Here is a 13,955-nt window from a genome sequence, read left to right on the forward strand (position 1 = left end):
AGGTAAGAAAGGGACGTGATTACGTTAATTGAAAGGGTAATTTAAAAGCGATATATTTATTATTTAATGCAGCACAAAAACAAAAAGGCGGCCGGAAAGTGTAAGTACTCGTGTACGATAATTTCTGCGTAGTTCTCAAGTAGTGGCATGGAGATAGGAATTCTGGGCTGGTATCTACACTTCTTCCGAAGTTGTCACCATCATCAGAATCAGTTGTTAAAGGGGGTGATGATGATAATGTCTGAGCGGCGTCGTAAATACGTTTCTTCCAAAAAATATAGAAATTAACTATATATATATATATATATATATATATATATATAATTTATTTTATCTAGACAAATGTCTAGTAGGATGGGGCAAAAGGTGACTCACGTCGCCTGACTAGGCCCCATATCACTGTTCAACGTAGTAGTATAACAGCAAAAAAAAAAAAATATATATATATATTAATAATAATCAAAACGGTCGCTGAATATATATTTTGACAGATATAAAATGTTATTTAACATTGCATAGAATAATACAGCTTTTACAATAATACACTATATATAATAACGTTTCTAGCGTGACAGAGTTATTTCAGTATTTTATGCTCAAGCTAAAAGATCTGCTTTTGAAATGGTTTTAAATTTTGTGTATTGTTTTTGTAGCTATAAATCATTGATATTATTTCTCGGGTGGTGTTTTAATAATAGTGACATTAGACAATATATTCTTTGTATGCCATAGTTTGATCGTGCTTTTGATTGGTGGTAATGCATGTGGCCTAATGGGTGTGCCGTTTGTTGTGGCGGTATAATTGTGGTCTATGTGTTGAGGATTTTATTTTATTTTCTGGAACATCTGTATTGCCAATTTCTGCGTTATTGATTATTCTATTGTTATAAGAGAATACTGAGTAAGCGTATGGGCGAGAGTGGACGTGATATGGGACTTTGGCGATTGATCGTATTGCTCGTTGCTGCAGAACTTGGAGTTCGTACGTAAAGGTCTTTTAGCAAGTACCCCACATCAAACTGCTATAATGTAAACGAGAGTGAACGAGCGAATAATAGAGCTGGCGCTTTAACCGAATCGGGAGGATATTTTTTACTCTATTAGTAATTACCATTGATCAAGAGGTGGCTGGTTGTATATGTTCGATGTGACTAATTTACATTTTCTTAAGAGTACACCCCTAAAAAGTTGAGGGAAATATAAATAACATATTTCGCCGTATCTCGTAATCTGCAATCGCCTTTAGTTTTGTCTCGCGCCAACGGATTATTCTCTCGCTGTCGAGCTCTAATCACTGACAACTGCGTCGTCGAGCTCTAATCACTGACAACACTGAATTGGGCGTGGCTTCTTATTTTCACGCTTCTTGCTTCGCGATTGGTTCTTCGGTGTTGTTATCGGCTAATGCGGCAATCTGATTGGCTGAGAGGCGATAATGAGATGCACGTCACGCCCCGCCTTTTTTTAAAGCTGTTATATAACAACGCACGGCACTGACGTCACGCCGCTACGGTGGCGCTGCTGTCGGCGCGGCGCGTGCGCAGACGCGCATATGGTTTCTGCGCATACGCACTGCCCACACTTGGAAACGCTGGCTTGTTTGTAAGAAGCGTGTTGGTCTTATAACCTCGTCCCAGGTTGGAGTTCGCGCGGTGAATCGCGTTGCCCCCCCCCTCTTGCGTGCAGGCAGCCTGGCTCCGGAGCCAGGGAGAGCGTTCTGGCGCTTCGGGCGCCCCATTCCAGCTACTACGTCCAGGACGGCATGGATGTCGGCGTCGTCATGGAGACAGACGTCACTGTCAGGGAGGCAAGTCGCTTGCCCTGCTTTCCCGATCCGTTGCACTGTTTTCTTATCTAGCCCGAATATCGGTTGTGGAGCGTGAAGAGACTATCCTAATACTAGTCTACTTCCAAAAATCCCTGCATGCAACACTGCGCACGATGCATTATGGGACCTCTTTCGCTATGCGGAGTGCAAGTCGTCTGTTTCTTGCGCAGGAGTTGCGGTGACGTCAGAACGACGCCGAGCTCCGATTGGCTTTGATGGAAAGGATAGTGGGTAGACCTCAATGGCTAGATGCCTTGAGGTCTACCCACTATTTTTTTTTTTCAATCAGCCAATAAGAGCTCGGCATTCTGATACCATTCTGTACAAGAAGCAGACGAATTTGCGCTCCGCATAGGTTCATCGCTCGACATTTGTTTGCGCTATTGGGGCGGTTAGAGCCGCGACGTAACTTAGCTTGTCTTGAATCTCTGGTACACCATACAAAAGACACGCTGTTTGCTGTAGACATGAGGACATGCCTCGAGCATGTTCCAAGCTTGTTTACCTCATGTATGCTCCGAACCTGTCTGCAAAGAACTTGCCGTATCGCGCAGAAGTAGAATGTCAGCTCTGTGTGTCTACTCACCTGTCTCTTCTCGAAGGAAGGGAGGAAGAAAGGAGAGAGCTGGTTCCACCCGAAAATGAATAGCCAGCTCACTCCGCTTCTATACTTGTCCTCCATGTTTTGCGCATTTATTTATTTCTTTTTTATTCTAGAATGTCCAAACTTTACACCTTGTTAAAAGCTTTTTTATTTTTTTTTTGTATGGCCAGTTTGACGAGACAAGGAAGATAAACGTTTCTGGCAGTTTCTGCAGATTGTATTTTGCATTGTGTATTACCAGTGTGAGCGGGGCATTATTGCTGGAGGCCCATAGCATTCCAAGTAAGCACAGCCGCTCCCGTCCGACATGTAATGCCGGGAAACCCTCTTCGGATTTGTGGGCTTACATTTGTCAGATTTGCGGAGTTGCGCAGCCAAATGAAATTACAATGCGAAGGAAAAAGAAAGCGACCTCGCGGCGATCTCCAGACAAGAGGCACGACGATCCCTGGCGTTTGGGCTTTTTCTTACGTCGTTGTCAAAGTGCGGAGCACCTGCCTCGCTCGAGAAGCTAACGCGATCCAACCCCGGGACCGCCATGATCGAGCCGCGCTTTCAGCTCGGTCGCGTTCCCTCGCGACGAACCACATCCGCGGCGACCTAACCCGGTCTCGATCGATAACGGAAGATAAGCAAGAGCGCCACTTTCCCCGTGAAATGACATGGGCGACGAAAATACGAAGAAAAGACAAAAAAAAACAAAAAAACCGCGTTGTTGTAGAAATCGAACGAGTATACTAAACAAGCAAACATAGCCCCCCCCCCCCCCCCCAGAGAACCCCGTGGAAGAGTGCATGACCGATCCGCCCGGGAATGCACGCAAAAACATCGCACGCACCCATGTTTTTCTTTCTTTCATCGTGAGGCTTTTCCCGCTCGTTTGTGTGTGTGTATGTGGCGCACGGGGGAGGTATGACGTTATCAGTAATATTGTGGCAGACAACTCGGCTCGGTGGGACCCCGCGTTGACTCCACTTTGTCGCCGTTTCTCGCGGATCGAAGCGTTAGCGGCTAATGTTTTTTTTTTTTTTTTATGTTTTCTCTTATACGCACGGACACTATTGCCTAGCGCGACACCTTCTGGAACCCGTGAGGGATCTCGCGCTGTACGTGAGTAAGGTGCATTATGAAGCGCGATCCCTCAGACCCGATATGTTGCGGTGGCTATCTTTTTTTTTTTTTCTTCTTTTTTTCCCGAGAATTGTTACCAACGAACACGGGTTTTCTCACGGGCTCCCAGAAATGAGGGAGTACACTAATTGTCACTCGAGCATAGTACAACTACTGGTACAGATATTCCGCGTTTCCCGAGGTAGAAGCCAGGGTGGGCGGTAACGCATACGGCGTACCGGTAACGGGTTGTCCGGTAACGCAGTAACGAACTCGTTACGTTTTCAAAACAGTGACGGGTAACGTACTTACGTTACTCATTTCGAGTAATGGATGACGCAGTTACGTTTCTTGTTTACTTGCTACTTACTATCGAGAGCTGTCAATCAAAATTTGTTGGGTGAGGGTTTCGGGACGTATCTTCAAATTTTTGAAAAACCGGAGACGACGGACGACGAAAAGGAGATACACACAAAACGTCTCAAATGGTACCGTTTGAAACGTTTCGTGTGTTGTCCCCTTTTTCGTCGTCCGTCGTCTCCGATTTTTTCATAAATGTGCAACATCAACCAGCTCGCCTGCCTACTCAGTCTATCTTCGTATATTCATTTTGTACAAAACGATATCTTCGACACATTCCTAAAAAAACGCCCTATGAACCACAAAGTACAAACTTGCGTTGCCGTTTCCATGTGCTCGCGGAGCGTGTAACCTGCGTAGATATCCGTTAAGTGTCAGGCGTACTTTAAAAACGCGGAGGAATATAAAGAATACGCACAAGCTGTCCCATTGCAAATACTAGATTTCACCTTTTGAACTGTGGAAAGTGTCTCCGTTATATACCTTCATTTCCATTCATTACTATTCCAGCTTGTTAATTTTAGTTTATGCGTTTGTAAATACGACGACCTTCGTACGATGTACGAAACCATATGAACTTAATTTTGACGTGTCTGTTTTAGTCAAGAGTGTTTCTATTTTCGACAGAATGCCCCACGGTGCTCCTTAGCTAGCATAACAAATATGCCTACAAGCAGTTCCCCCCATCCCCTCCCCCCCAATTCTTTATACAATTGCGGAAGGTGGAAAGCAAAAAAACAAAAAAACAGAAAAAAAAAAAACTGACTTGGTTTGATCTGATTTTGGGAGACTATTGCGTGAGAGCCGGGCCGCTGAGGAGTCAAACGGTCCGTCCGCGATCTTGTTTTATCATCGCCGAAAAAGGCGTCATGGCCTCTCGATATGATAAGACGAAACGACGAGGCCTTTCTGGTGTCATTGCAAAGTCGGCCGGAGATCTGAGGGAGCAGGGGCCCCGACCACCGGCCCAACTCTTCCAGGATAACGTGGCACTCGGCCAAAACTCAAAAGATGGATGGTTTTGGGGAGCTTTCGACCTCCCCCTTTTTTCACTCTTTTTTTTTTCTTTGTGCCCGCTCGTTAATGCGTGACGTCACAGCGCGGGATTTTGAGTTGAGTTGAGGAAACGTCTTTATTGAATGCCACGCGGGGGGAGCCAAGAGGCCATGTTTGCGCGAAAGAAACCGATGGATCTTTTTCAAGAAGAGTTCTGCGCATGCGCAGACCCTCTTTACGCAGCGGCGAAAGCTCGAACTACGTTTGGCGTCCAGAAGGGGAATTACGCTGCCTGCCCTTTCTTGCCTCCTCTCCAACTCGAGTCGCGGAGGAGGAACAAGAGGTAGAACAGTATCCGTTCCAGACGCCAATTGCACTTTGGGCTTTCGCCTGGCTGGTGTGGTCTGTACGTGAAAAAGGGATCCATTTGCTTTGCTGCAGCCGCTGCCAAGACTACGCGCGGACATAAACAAAGCGACTCCACACACTCTAGAAATGTCGGTGTCTCTATTGTCCCGCTCAGCACACGGAAAAATAATCACTGCCATGGAAGAGAGAGAGATAGAGAGGGAGCGATAGATAGAGGAAGGAAAGGGGGGGGGGGGGGGACTTAGGGTATGCGAGGCACAGAAAGTGGGTCTTGGCCTAGAAGTAGGAGAATCGGCAGACATGTAGAAGTTACTTAAAAAAAGTAATTAAGTTAAGTTACTGAGTATTTACGTCAAAAGTAATTTGAGTAAAGTAGAAATTATTGAAATAGAAAGGTATTGAGAAAATTACTAATTACCGTAAAAAAGTAGTGAATTATTTTTGAAGTTACTTTTATATGTTCTTTTTTATGGTAAAAAAAAAAGTACAGAGGTTTTGATCCGTTAGCGAAATTGTGCTTGCCAAATATAAATCGGCTTGTTTTGTTGTTGTTGCTGTTTTTTTTCACAGAAATGCTTTAATAGCTGGTTCTGCTTCTGCGTGCCTAATTGTTTTGTACTTTCTTGTTTGTTTGGTGAGTGATGTACTGCGAATGCGTCATTTCTACTTTGAGGTTTAGCACTGTCTGAGCCTGATTTTTTAGACAGTGTTTGCTTGTTTACAGTGTTGCACGAAGTACATCTAAAAAGTGCTTCAAGTAAAGTACAAAGTAAATGAGAGGTTACGTACTTCAAGTAAAGGAGTTTACCGGGTGCAATGTACTTGAAGTAACGTATATAAATACAATATATTTCAAGGTAAAGTACAAGCACTTTTAACAGAATCTTTCACAAGGCCCTATTAGTCTCTAAACAGTGTTATTTTAACTGGTATGCATTGCTCCAGGGGTAATCGGAGGTGCATAAGTTTTTTACGGAAATGGCAGCAAATATTGCATAAGGTCAAGTCGCCGCAGTGTCGTGGTTTTACTCTCGCTGACGAGCTATTTGACACAATCAACTTATAAGGCACTTATTTCCATCGGTCTTATAGCAGCCATTACTTCACTCAGATAAAAATGACCAGATGACGTCTCGAAAGAGCGCGTTTTCACCCGGCGATACCGCCATTTTTTTGTTTTCAGATTTAGAGACTGTACATTGAAGTCGGGAGTTTTACTTTCCCCCAAAAATACAAGTACATGTTCAGATAATTTACTTCAAGTAAAGAACAATTTTTCTGAACAGTAGTACTTTAAGTACCATGTACGTAGAGTACTTCCCAACACTGCTTGCTTATTATTTTTTTATATAAAAACGTTGGGGGAATAACCTCAGGTTTCTCGAACGATCTTTAAATCTTTATAGATCTGCATATCTTGAGCTTTGGGAGGAAAGGCAACGCAAAAGGGTAATCTTTGCATTGCCCTGTGGCACGCGACTCTTCGAGTACAGCGCAAACAACGGGAGCACCAGATGAATTTCAGAGCATGCAGGTGCTGCATTTTCTAGCCTCCTTTGAGTGAGGATGCAGTGTGTGCACCTCTTGTAGTGGGCGAGAGTTCCTACGTTGGGGAGAAGCGCGGACCAGCCCTTTCTTCATATGGGTCAAGTCTCCTTGAGCTTCGGGACACAAAGAAACGCCAGTCTTTGGCGCTATTCCCGCAGTTACTCGACCTCTCTTGCGTCGTGTCTGTTCGCTCCCCGCGTCTCGTAGCAATGTTTTTTTTTTTTTTTGTTTTTTTTTTGGGGGGGGGGGGGAGCTTGTTAAAATTTTGAGGAGTTTCGGACTTTGCAAACCATTCTGCCCCCCCCCCCCCCTTTCCTACGCAATATGCTTCCCCCTCTTTGCAAATATCAGCTGATCTTGCAACATCTTATCGCCTTTGTGCAGGAATGTTTGTTGATAGGCAAAACAACCACTAAAATTCGAAAGTAATTTGTTTAACTTGACTAGAATTTACTCAAAAAAAGTATTTCAAGTAAACTACTAATTACCGAAATAAAAATGTAATTGAAAGTTACTAAACTACTCGGAAAAGTAGTTAAACTACAGTAACTTTAGTAGAGTAGTTGGACTACGTACAAGTCTGGGAATCGGTGGCCGAGTGGGCTAAAACGCACACCCAGCTCGACGCACGTGGAACGAAAGCTCGCGCTGCGGAACCCCTGGGCTCGAGCCCCGACCCTGCCCGTCTCGATCTGGATGAGCATCGTATACCGGCGTGCGGTCGTGTATCACTACTGCGTGATGCACGTTCAAGACCCCAGGTTAGCAGTCGTACTGCACTGGCAAAATTGCTCATCTACAGTGTAAACCAGTGTCGGCCCATCCTTGCAGACTGACCTTACGCTGTATAAACACTAAACGTCCAATTTGACTTTTCATCTTTTTTTTTTTTTTTTTTTTGGGGGGGGGGGGGGGGGGCCTAGACGTGTAAACTGCGTTGGAACACTGAGCTATAGCCTATAGTTAAACCTGATGCTATGCGTTCTGGCGCCGATCATATTTACAGTGTGGGAAAAGGTTTTCAACCTCGTCGTTATAACTACGATCTTCCGTCAGTTAATCGCAGCAACTCGCTCACCGCCTGCTCTGCTAGAAGGACGGCTAATTTCTCAAATGCGGTTATAAGAAGAAGAAAACAAAAAATTCTTTTGCGTGCGATCACAATGAGAAATCTTCGTGGTCATGCGCGATAGCGCCCCATCTCATTTTCTTCTTCCAGCTCTCTCGTGCTTTTCCAATCTGTTCGCAAGCCGTTTGACTTTCTGGTCGAACTGACTCCGTCCGCCGTTCTGCCGCAACGGGGAGTCACTCGACAGTATACAGTGTGCCTCATTCGATTTCCTTTTCCGGGCCGCCTGCCGATGGGGCGACTTCTAGCTTATCGCTGTTGATGGCGTGAGGGTCGCCTCTCCCTAGCTCATTGTTAACGACCGCTTCATGGAAGCTCAACTCAGGACCGCACACTACTGGCGCTACGGGACAGGCGACCCGAATTTTGAGAGCGCCAGCGACTCGTCTTTTGGAAACTTATGAGATTATGAGGATGTCAATCTAGCAATTTCGACCTAACATTTAGGCCGTTCACTCAACCTTTTTCCATGTGTTTCTTTTTTTTTTACCAGGTTTGTATTTTTGTTTGGTTTAGTCAAAGTTTGATGGTTGTGACTGTTGCGTTTAACTAATCACTGTTTGCCCGAACCAGTCATTGCTGACGGGTTTATGGTCGTTGTGGTACTCTCAAAACTGTCCCGCTTTTTTATAACGGCGAGCTTCGAATGTATGATAATTATCACAAAGTTACCGCGTTGGGCATATAAGGAAGGAATCGGAAACATAAATTAATACAACTTCATTGTTAAAAAAAAAAAAAAAACTTTTGAGCGTCGATTTTATTGGCGCTTTTTTTTTTTTTGCAAGTTATAAATGAGCTTTACTGGACACATTTCCGCTTATACGCAATGTAGAAGTGACAGCTGCGACGAAATTATTTCCGTCATGTCGCTGACGAAAGAAACAAACAAAGAAAAGAGAAAAAGCTGACAACACAAAACGCCGACGCAAAATTAAAAAAAAAAAAAAAGCGAGACTTATCCGGTTAGCGACGATGTTGCTTTGGAAAGTACCAAACTCGCACAATCAGGAGGCTTGAAAGCGTACCAAATGGCGCAGAAGCCCGAGTAGCAGACGACGCAGAAATGTCAGGAGACGACGAAAACGCCCCACAGACGAATGGGCGTCCTAACGTGGGTGTGAGTGCGCCTGTGTCTGTGTGTACGCAAGGATCCGTCATAAGGAGGGGGAATCATTCGCTCATCGATTTTGTTTTGCGGCCGCTCGCCTAAGGACCCGAAGATACCGAAGTAAACAGAACGTCTACACATCTCTAAATCAACAAAAGAAACAGCTATCCCAAGGAACGACGAGAGGAGAGGAAACGGAGATAGAAAGAGCGTCGGAGGCAAAATAATGGTAGCACACCATTCCGCCGTAAATCGACAGGTTTGCCGACGTCTATTTTTGTTGTCGTTTTTCTTTTTGTTTCTCGTTCGTTGTGCCTCTTCTTGAGCTTTTCCTTTTTTACTTTATGGGGAGGGGGGGGGGGGGAGGGGGGGGGAGGAAGGGGGGCGATAGCCGGTTTAGGTCTCAGTTTGTTCGTTTTTGTTGTAATTGCTCTTGTGCGGGTCTTGGCTTTGTTGCCGGGAACGGGTATATATAATATATTTTCAATGGGAGAGATGCACTCGATATATTTACGAGTGTGGACCTGACTTTTTCTTTGCCGCTTTTTCTTAGAGTCCTGGCCCCTTCTGTGCGGAGAATTGCGTTCCACAGTTGGAATTGGAATCGGTATTGTGCATTTGTGCCTGCGTGGTTGCTTGTTGCAGTCGTGCCCGCAAGGGGGATTGGCAGCTGCGGTAAAAACTAAACCGAAGAGAGCCCGCCATTGTTGTTGCTCCGACGGAAGGCGTGGACGCAAGTGGCGAATATATTTTTGGAGTGTCTGAAGTGTTTACGAGCACCGCCAGAGGGGTAACGATATGTGCATTCGCCGTAGGCACTTTTTTGTATTCCACAATTGTTGCTTATCCCCCCCCCCCCCCCTTTTTTTTTTTTTTTTTTTTCTCGAGGGGTCAATTTTATACCGAATTTGCCGAGAAATGTGTTCCGAGGAATGTTTCTTTATGGCTACTGATGTGATAAAGTCGATGCGAACGAAATATTCGGCGTCGATAGTTTGCTCGGCAGGCACTCAACAGGAGCCCTTCAGTTCCAGCGAAGTTGCCGCACCGCACTGCGGCATTCTCGCTTCGGCTTTGACGACCTGATTTCTTGCTTTTGGTTTCAAGCGGTGACGTTTTCGGTAGCACTGGGTATCGCCGGTGTGTGCCTAGTGTTAAAGATAAACTCGTTTTAAGGCGTGAAATTCATTTAGACAAAACTAAACCTCAAAGATTCGTCCTCCATATCCGTCTGCCCAACAGTCGTTGCCCAGCAACTTTGCACATAAAAGCGCTGTGCAGGCGTAGCAACGGCATGTGCGCGGCTTGTGAAAGCCACGTAGCTTTCCCAAGTCATCATCCCGTGTCGCTTGCCTCTTTCTGATCCGTCTCGCCAATATTTCTCTCAAATATGATATACACGTGACCGTTGAATGGTACATGGTTGCGTCTACGAACGGAGTGGCGCCAGTTTCTACCGTGGCTCTGTTCATGATCGCGGCAGCTGACTGCGCCTGTTTCCTTTTATTTGGTCGTGTAACAACAATAATAAATTCAAGGAAATATGTTGTTGTTTTTTCACACTCCGTTACCATCGTGCAACTGGGTATCAGCACTCTAACGATGTGCGTAGCTTCGTTTCGCTTGAGAAATGTGTTTTGCACCGATAGAAATTTAAATGCGAATTTCGACAGCGATTATCTCGCACACGCCCACTTGGAAAGTTTTGTCGAGCGCTCACACAAGTTCACAATATGTTTGGGGGTCTTCTTAGTATGCATCGCAGCATTGAACCATGCAGTTGAGTTATGGTGTTATATTTACTCAATTCGACCTGGCTTATTAACTTATTAACTCAATTTGACTTGGCATATATACGCCTGGCACGACTTTCGAAGTCATCAGATTTGAAGCAAACGAAACTCCGCTTCGATGAAGTAATAATAATAATAATAATAATAGCTTTATTTACCATGTATAAGCATGGTGGGGGCTGAGGAAAAAAGCTGTCTAAGCAGCTTGACTGGTTTTCAACAAAGCGCCGAAATTCATCGTTTGAGCAGCTTGGTGGCTTACGAAAATCTAAGAGAACCGCTTATAAGTTCGCGTTACTGCGAAGTTCAGGACGTAATCGAACGGGGAATGCCGGTGAAGGGAACTCCCCGTGGAAGCTTTCCGCAGCTGTTCACACTGCGAAGCCCCATCTTGGCCTCGACAACGCCACACTCTTTCGTTTACTCAAACTGTTCAGAGGCTGGCTCGTTCTCTCATCGTGGTCCATCGTCCGCCCATCAGGACCTTGCACGTCTCGCCGGTCTTGCCTTCACTCTGCTCTCGTTAAAGGGGCACTGACAGGTAAAAATTGTATATACTTTTTTATTATCCTAAACTATCGAAAACGATGCCTGGACATTACCCCTCTATATTTGAAGCTTGAGAACAGCGCAGTGACGTCAAAGATTGAATCGTCCTTCAACTCGAGTTTCTCTCGCGCCTCCGAACCATCCCGACCGGAAGTGTCGTGTTCTCGCGCGTCCCGCGATCAGCCGCGCTTCTCCGTACGTGCCGCCTACCGCAGTGAGCAGACGACGCTTTAATTTCGAGTTTCACTTCTTTTAAGGCCCTTTCAGCGATCTCGAAGTCTTTGAAGCACTCTGAGGTCGAAGAGGACCCGCAGTGGACGTTTGTGAGCGATGTGATGAGCCATGTCGCGCCAGTGCTGCGTGAAAGGCTGCCCTTGGTCGTGTCACAAACGAAACTACGCTGCAGGGGCACCGAACCCAGCTGTCTTGACCGTTTGGCGATTTCCTTTGCCACGTCTGAGAGGTCGTCGAGCACCTGAAAAAGAGAACTTTGTTGGATTCCCCGACTCACCGATCATCTTCAGGGATGTGCCGAGCGCCGCCATGTTTTCCGAGGGAGGATAAAGAGCCAGGAGACTACATCATTTCAGGACTCCGACTAACTGCGTTAAAAAAAAAAGATGTTTTACGAATGCCGTTAATAAATATTTTAGAAATGTTGCTTACAAAACAACCAAATTTCATAATCGATTACGTCACAAATAAAGAGTCGCGAGGAGGTGAAAAGAGGGAGAGGAAAACGCTAAAAATAAAAAGGGCGCGCGCGCGCGTAAGAAAATGAAGTTTTTTTTTTTTTTTTTTTTTTTGCGTGTCTATGATTACATTTGCATCCTTTTAAACAACAAAAAAAAAAAAAGAGAGATACGATTTTCGCGGTTTTAGTGCCCCTTTAAACCTACCGGACGGAGCGAGCGCAACTCTCCGGCGCTAACTTCTGGCGCATCGCGCCCCGTATCCGCTCCTCGAGTTTTGTTTGGTAAAGTCTTCCAGAAGCCGCCGAGGTCCAGGAGATCTCGGCCGTCTTCTAGGACTGCGGTGGATGAGACGGCTGCATCCGTCACCCCACTGACAGTGCTGGGACAATAAAGTTGTATTCTTCTTCTTCTTCTTCTCGGCGAGCAGATCGCGGTCCGTCCTCTGGTCCTTGGGTACTCGTCGCCTCGGCCCCGCGAGCCTCGCCTTCACTTCGCTCACGTAAACCCTGTCGGACAGAAGCGAGCCCAACGCTACGGCCCACATCCTATACAACTAGCCACCCAACTCGCATCTGACAGGATCACGTGCACCCCACGTGGGTTCAGATATTGTTGGAACTTTTTTTATGGCTGGCCATCAAAGAAGTTCGGAAGCGTGAGCAATGTCCGTGATAGGCTATGGTTGAAAAGGGCCGTGCAACGATCTTGAATAGGAATGTTTCTCACTTTACACACGCTTACCAGTCGAACGCAACGTCGCTGATCAAGGAACTTCTTTTTTCTTCGCCGCGTAATCTTAAAGCAGCCAGGAAATGCATTTTGGGCTGCGATACGGTAAATGGTTTTCGATTGGGACTTTACTAATTGCATATCATTTAGTGGTCGAAAAGAAATAGGGTAGAAAGTCAAAATGCCAGCTTCTCGGTACGAACGTTTGAAATATAACAGACTATTTCGAACCTTCTTTCCTGCGAAAGCTCTCCGCCATTTTCACTAGGATGCATCCGCGGTACCCGAAACATGTCAGCCGATCCCAAAACACGCCAGCCGACCCCAGCTCACGTATTGAACACGAGAACTGACGTATGCGCTCGTCAACAATCAATCCGTCCACGAATATTCGGATTCGCGTTCGTGACCAATGAGTGCCCAGACGGAACTTATCTTCACTTGCGAATGACAAGTTCTACGGTTTGCTTAAAAAGCACGGTCGAAGCTCGGAGTCATCGCGCCGTGGGACCGGACATTTCATCGAACGCCGTTTCGTCGAACGCCGTTTCATCGAAGCCGTTTCATCGAATGCCGTTTCATCGAACGCCGTTTCATCAAACACCGTTTCATCGAAGCCGTTTCATCGAACGCCGTTTTATCGAACGCCGTCTTATCGAACGCCAGGGTGGCATTCCCGCTTCCTGAAGCTGGTCGGAGATGCCCATTCCGGGTTCTGGAAGTTTTTGACTTGCATCGCCACAGAACATCAACTGACGGAAGACAAGCTGGAGGCGATGCTGAGTTCCCAAGAGCCTCTTCGCCAGAAGATGACCATAGCGGCAAGAAATGAGAAAGTCCGCCTTTTTTATGAGAACCGACGGACCATGGCTGTGGGGAACTTTTTGAGAGCAATTGCTCATCATTTGAAATGGTGAATGGTTGTCGCACGAACACATGAACCCCCGAAAGTTTTCAAATAAAATTTGAAGTGACGTACTTACTTTTGGCTTCCTTGACCCTTAAAAAAAATGTTTCGTTGTAGTTTCTTAAATAGCACCTCAGCTTTAGCTACTGCAAGCTTCGGGCACTAAAAAAGTATCAATAGAAAGACATGAGAGGCTAGGAGGCTCACATGGCTAAAGTTGTTGCGCC

General features: G+C 45.8%; 1 protein-coding gene across 1 annotated transcript in view; it reads left to right on the forward strand.

Annotated features, from left to right (window-relative positions):
- The window catches only part of LOC8030683, a 38,889-nt gene that overhangs the window by 16,030 nt on the left and 8,904 nt on the right, over nucleotides 1-13,955 (forward strand). The window contains exon 7 of the mRNA XM_040498868.2: nucleotides 1,687-1,807. Coding sequence (XP_040354802.1) covers nucleotides 1,687-1,807 — 121 coding nt within the window. The remainder of the gene's footprint in view (nucleotides 1-1,686; nucleotides 1,808-13,955) is intronic.

This window comes from Ixodes scapularis, unplaced genomic scaffold, assembly GCF_016920785.2.
Source record: "Ixodes scapularis isolate PalLabHiFi unplaced genomic scaffold, ASM1692078v2 PGA_scaffold9__187_contigs__length_104089568, whole genome shotgun sequence".
NCBI classification, from domain to species: domain Eukaryota; kingdom Metazoa; phylum Arthropoda; class Arachnida; order Ixodida; family Ixodidae; genus Ixodes; species Ixodes scapularis.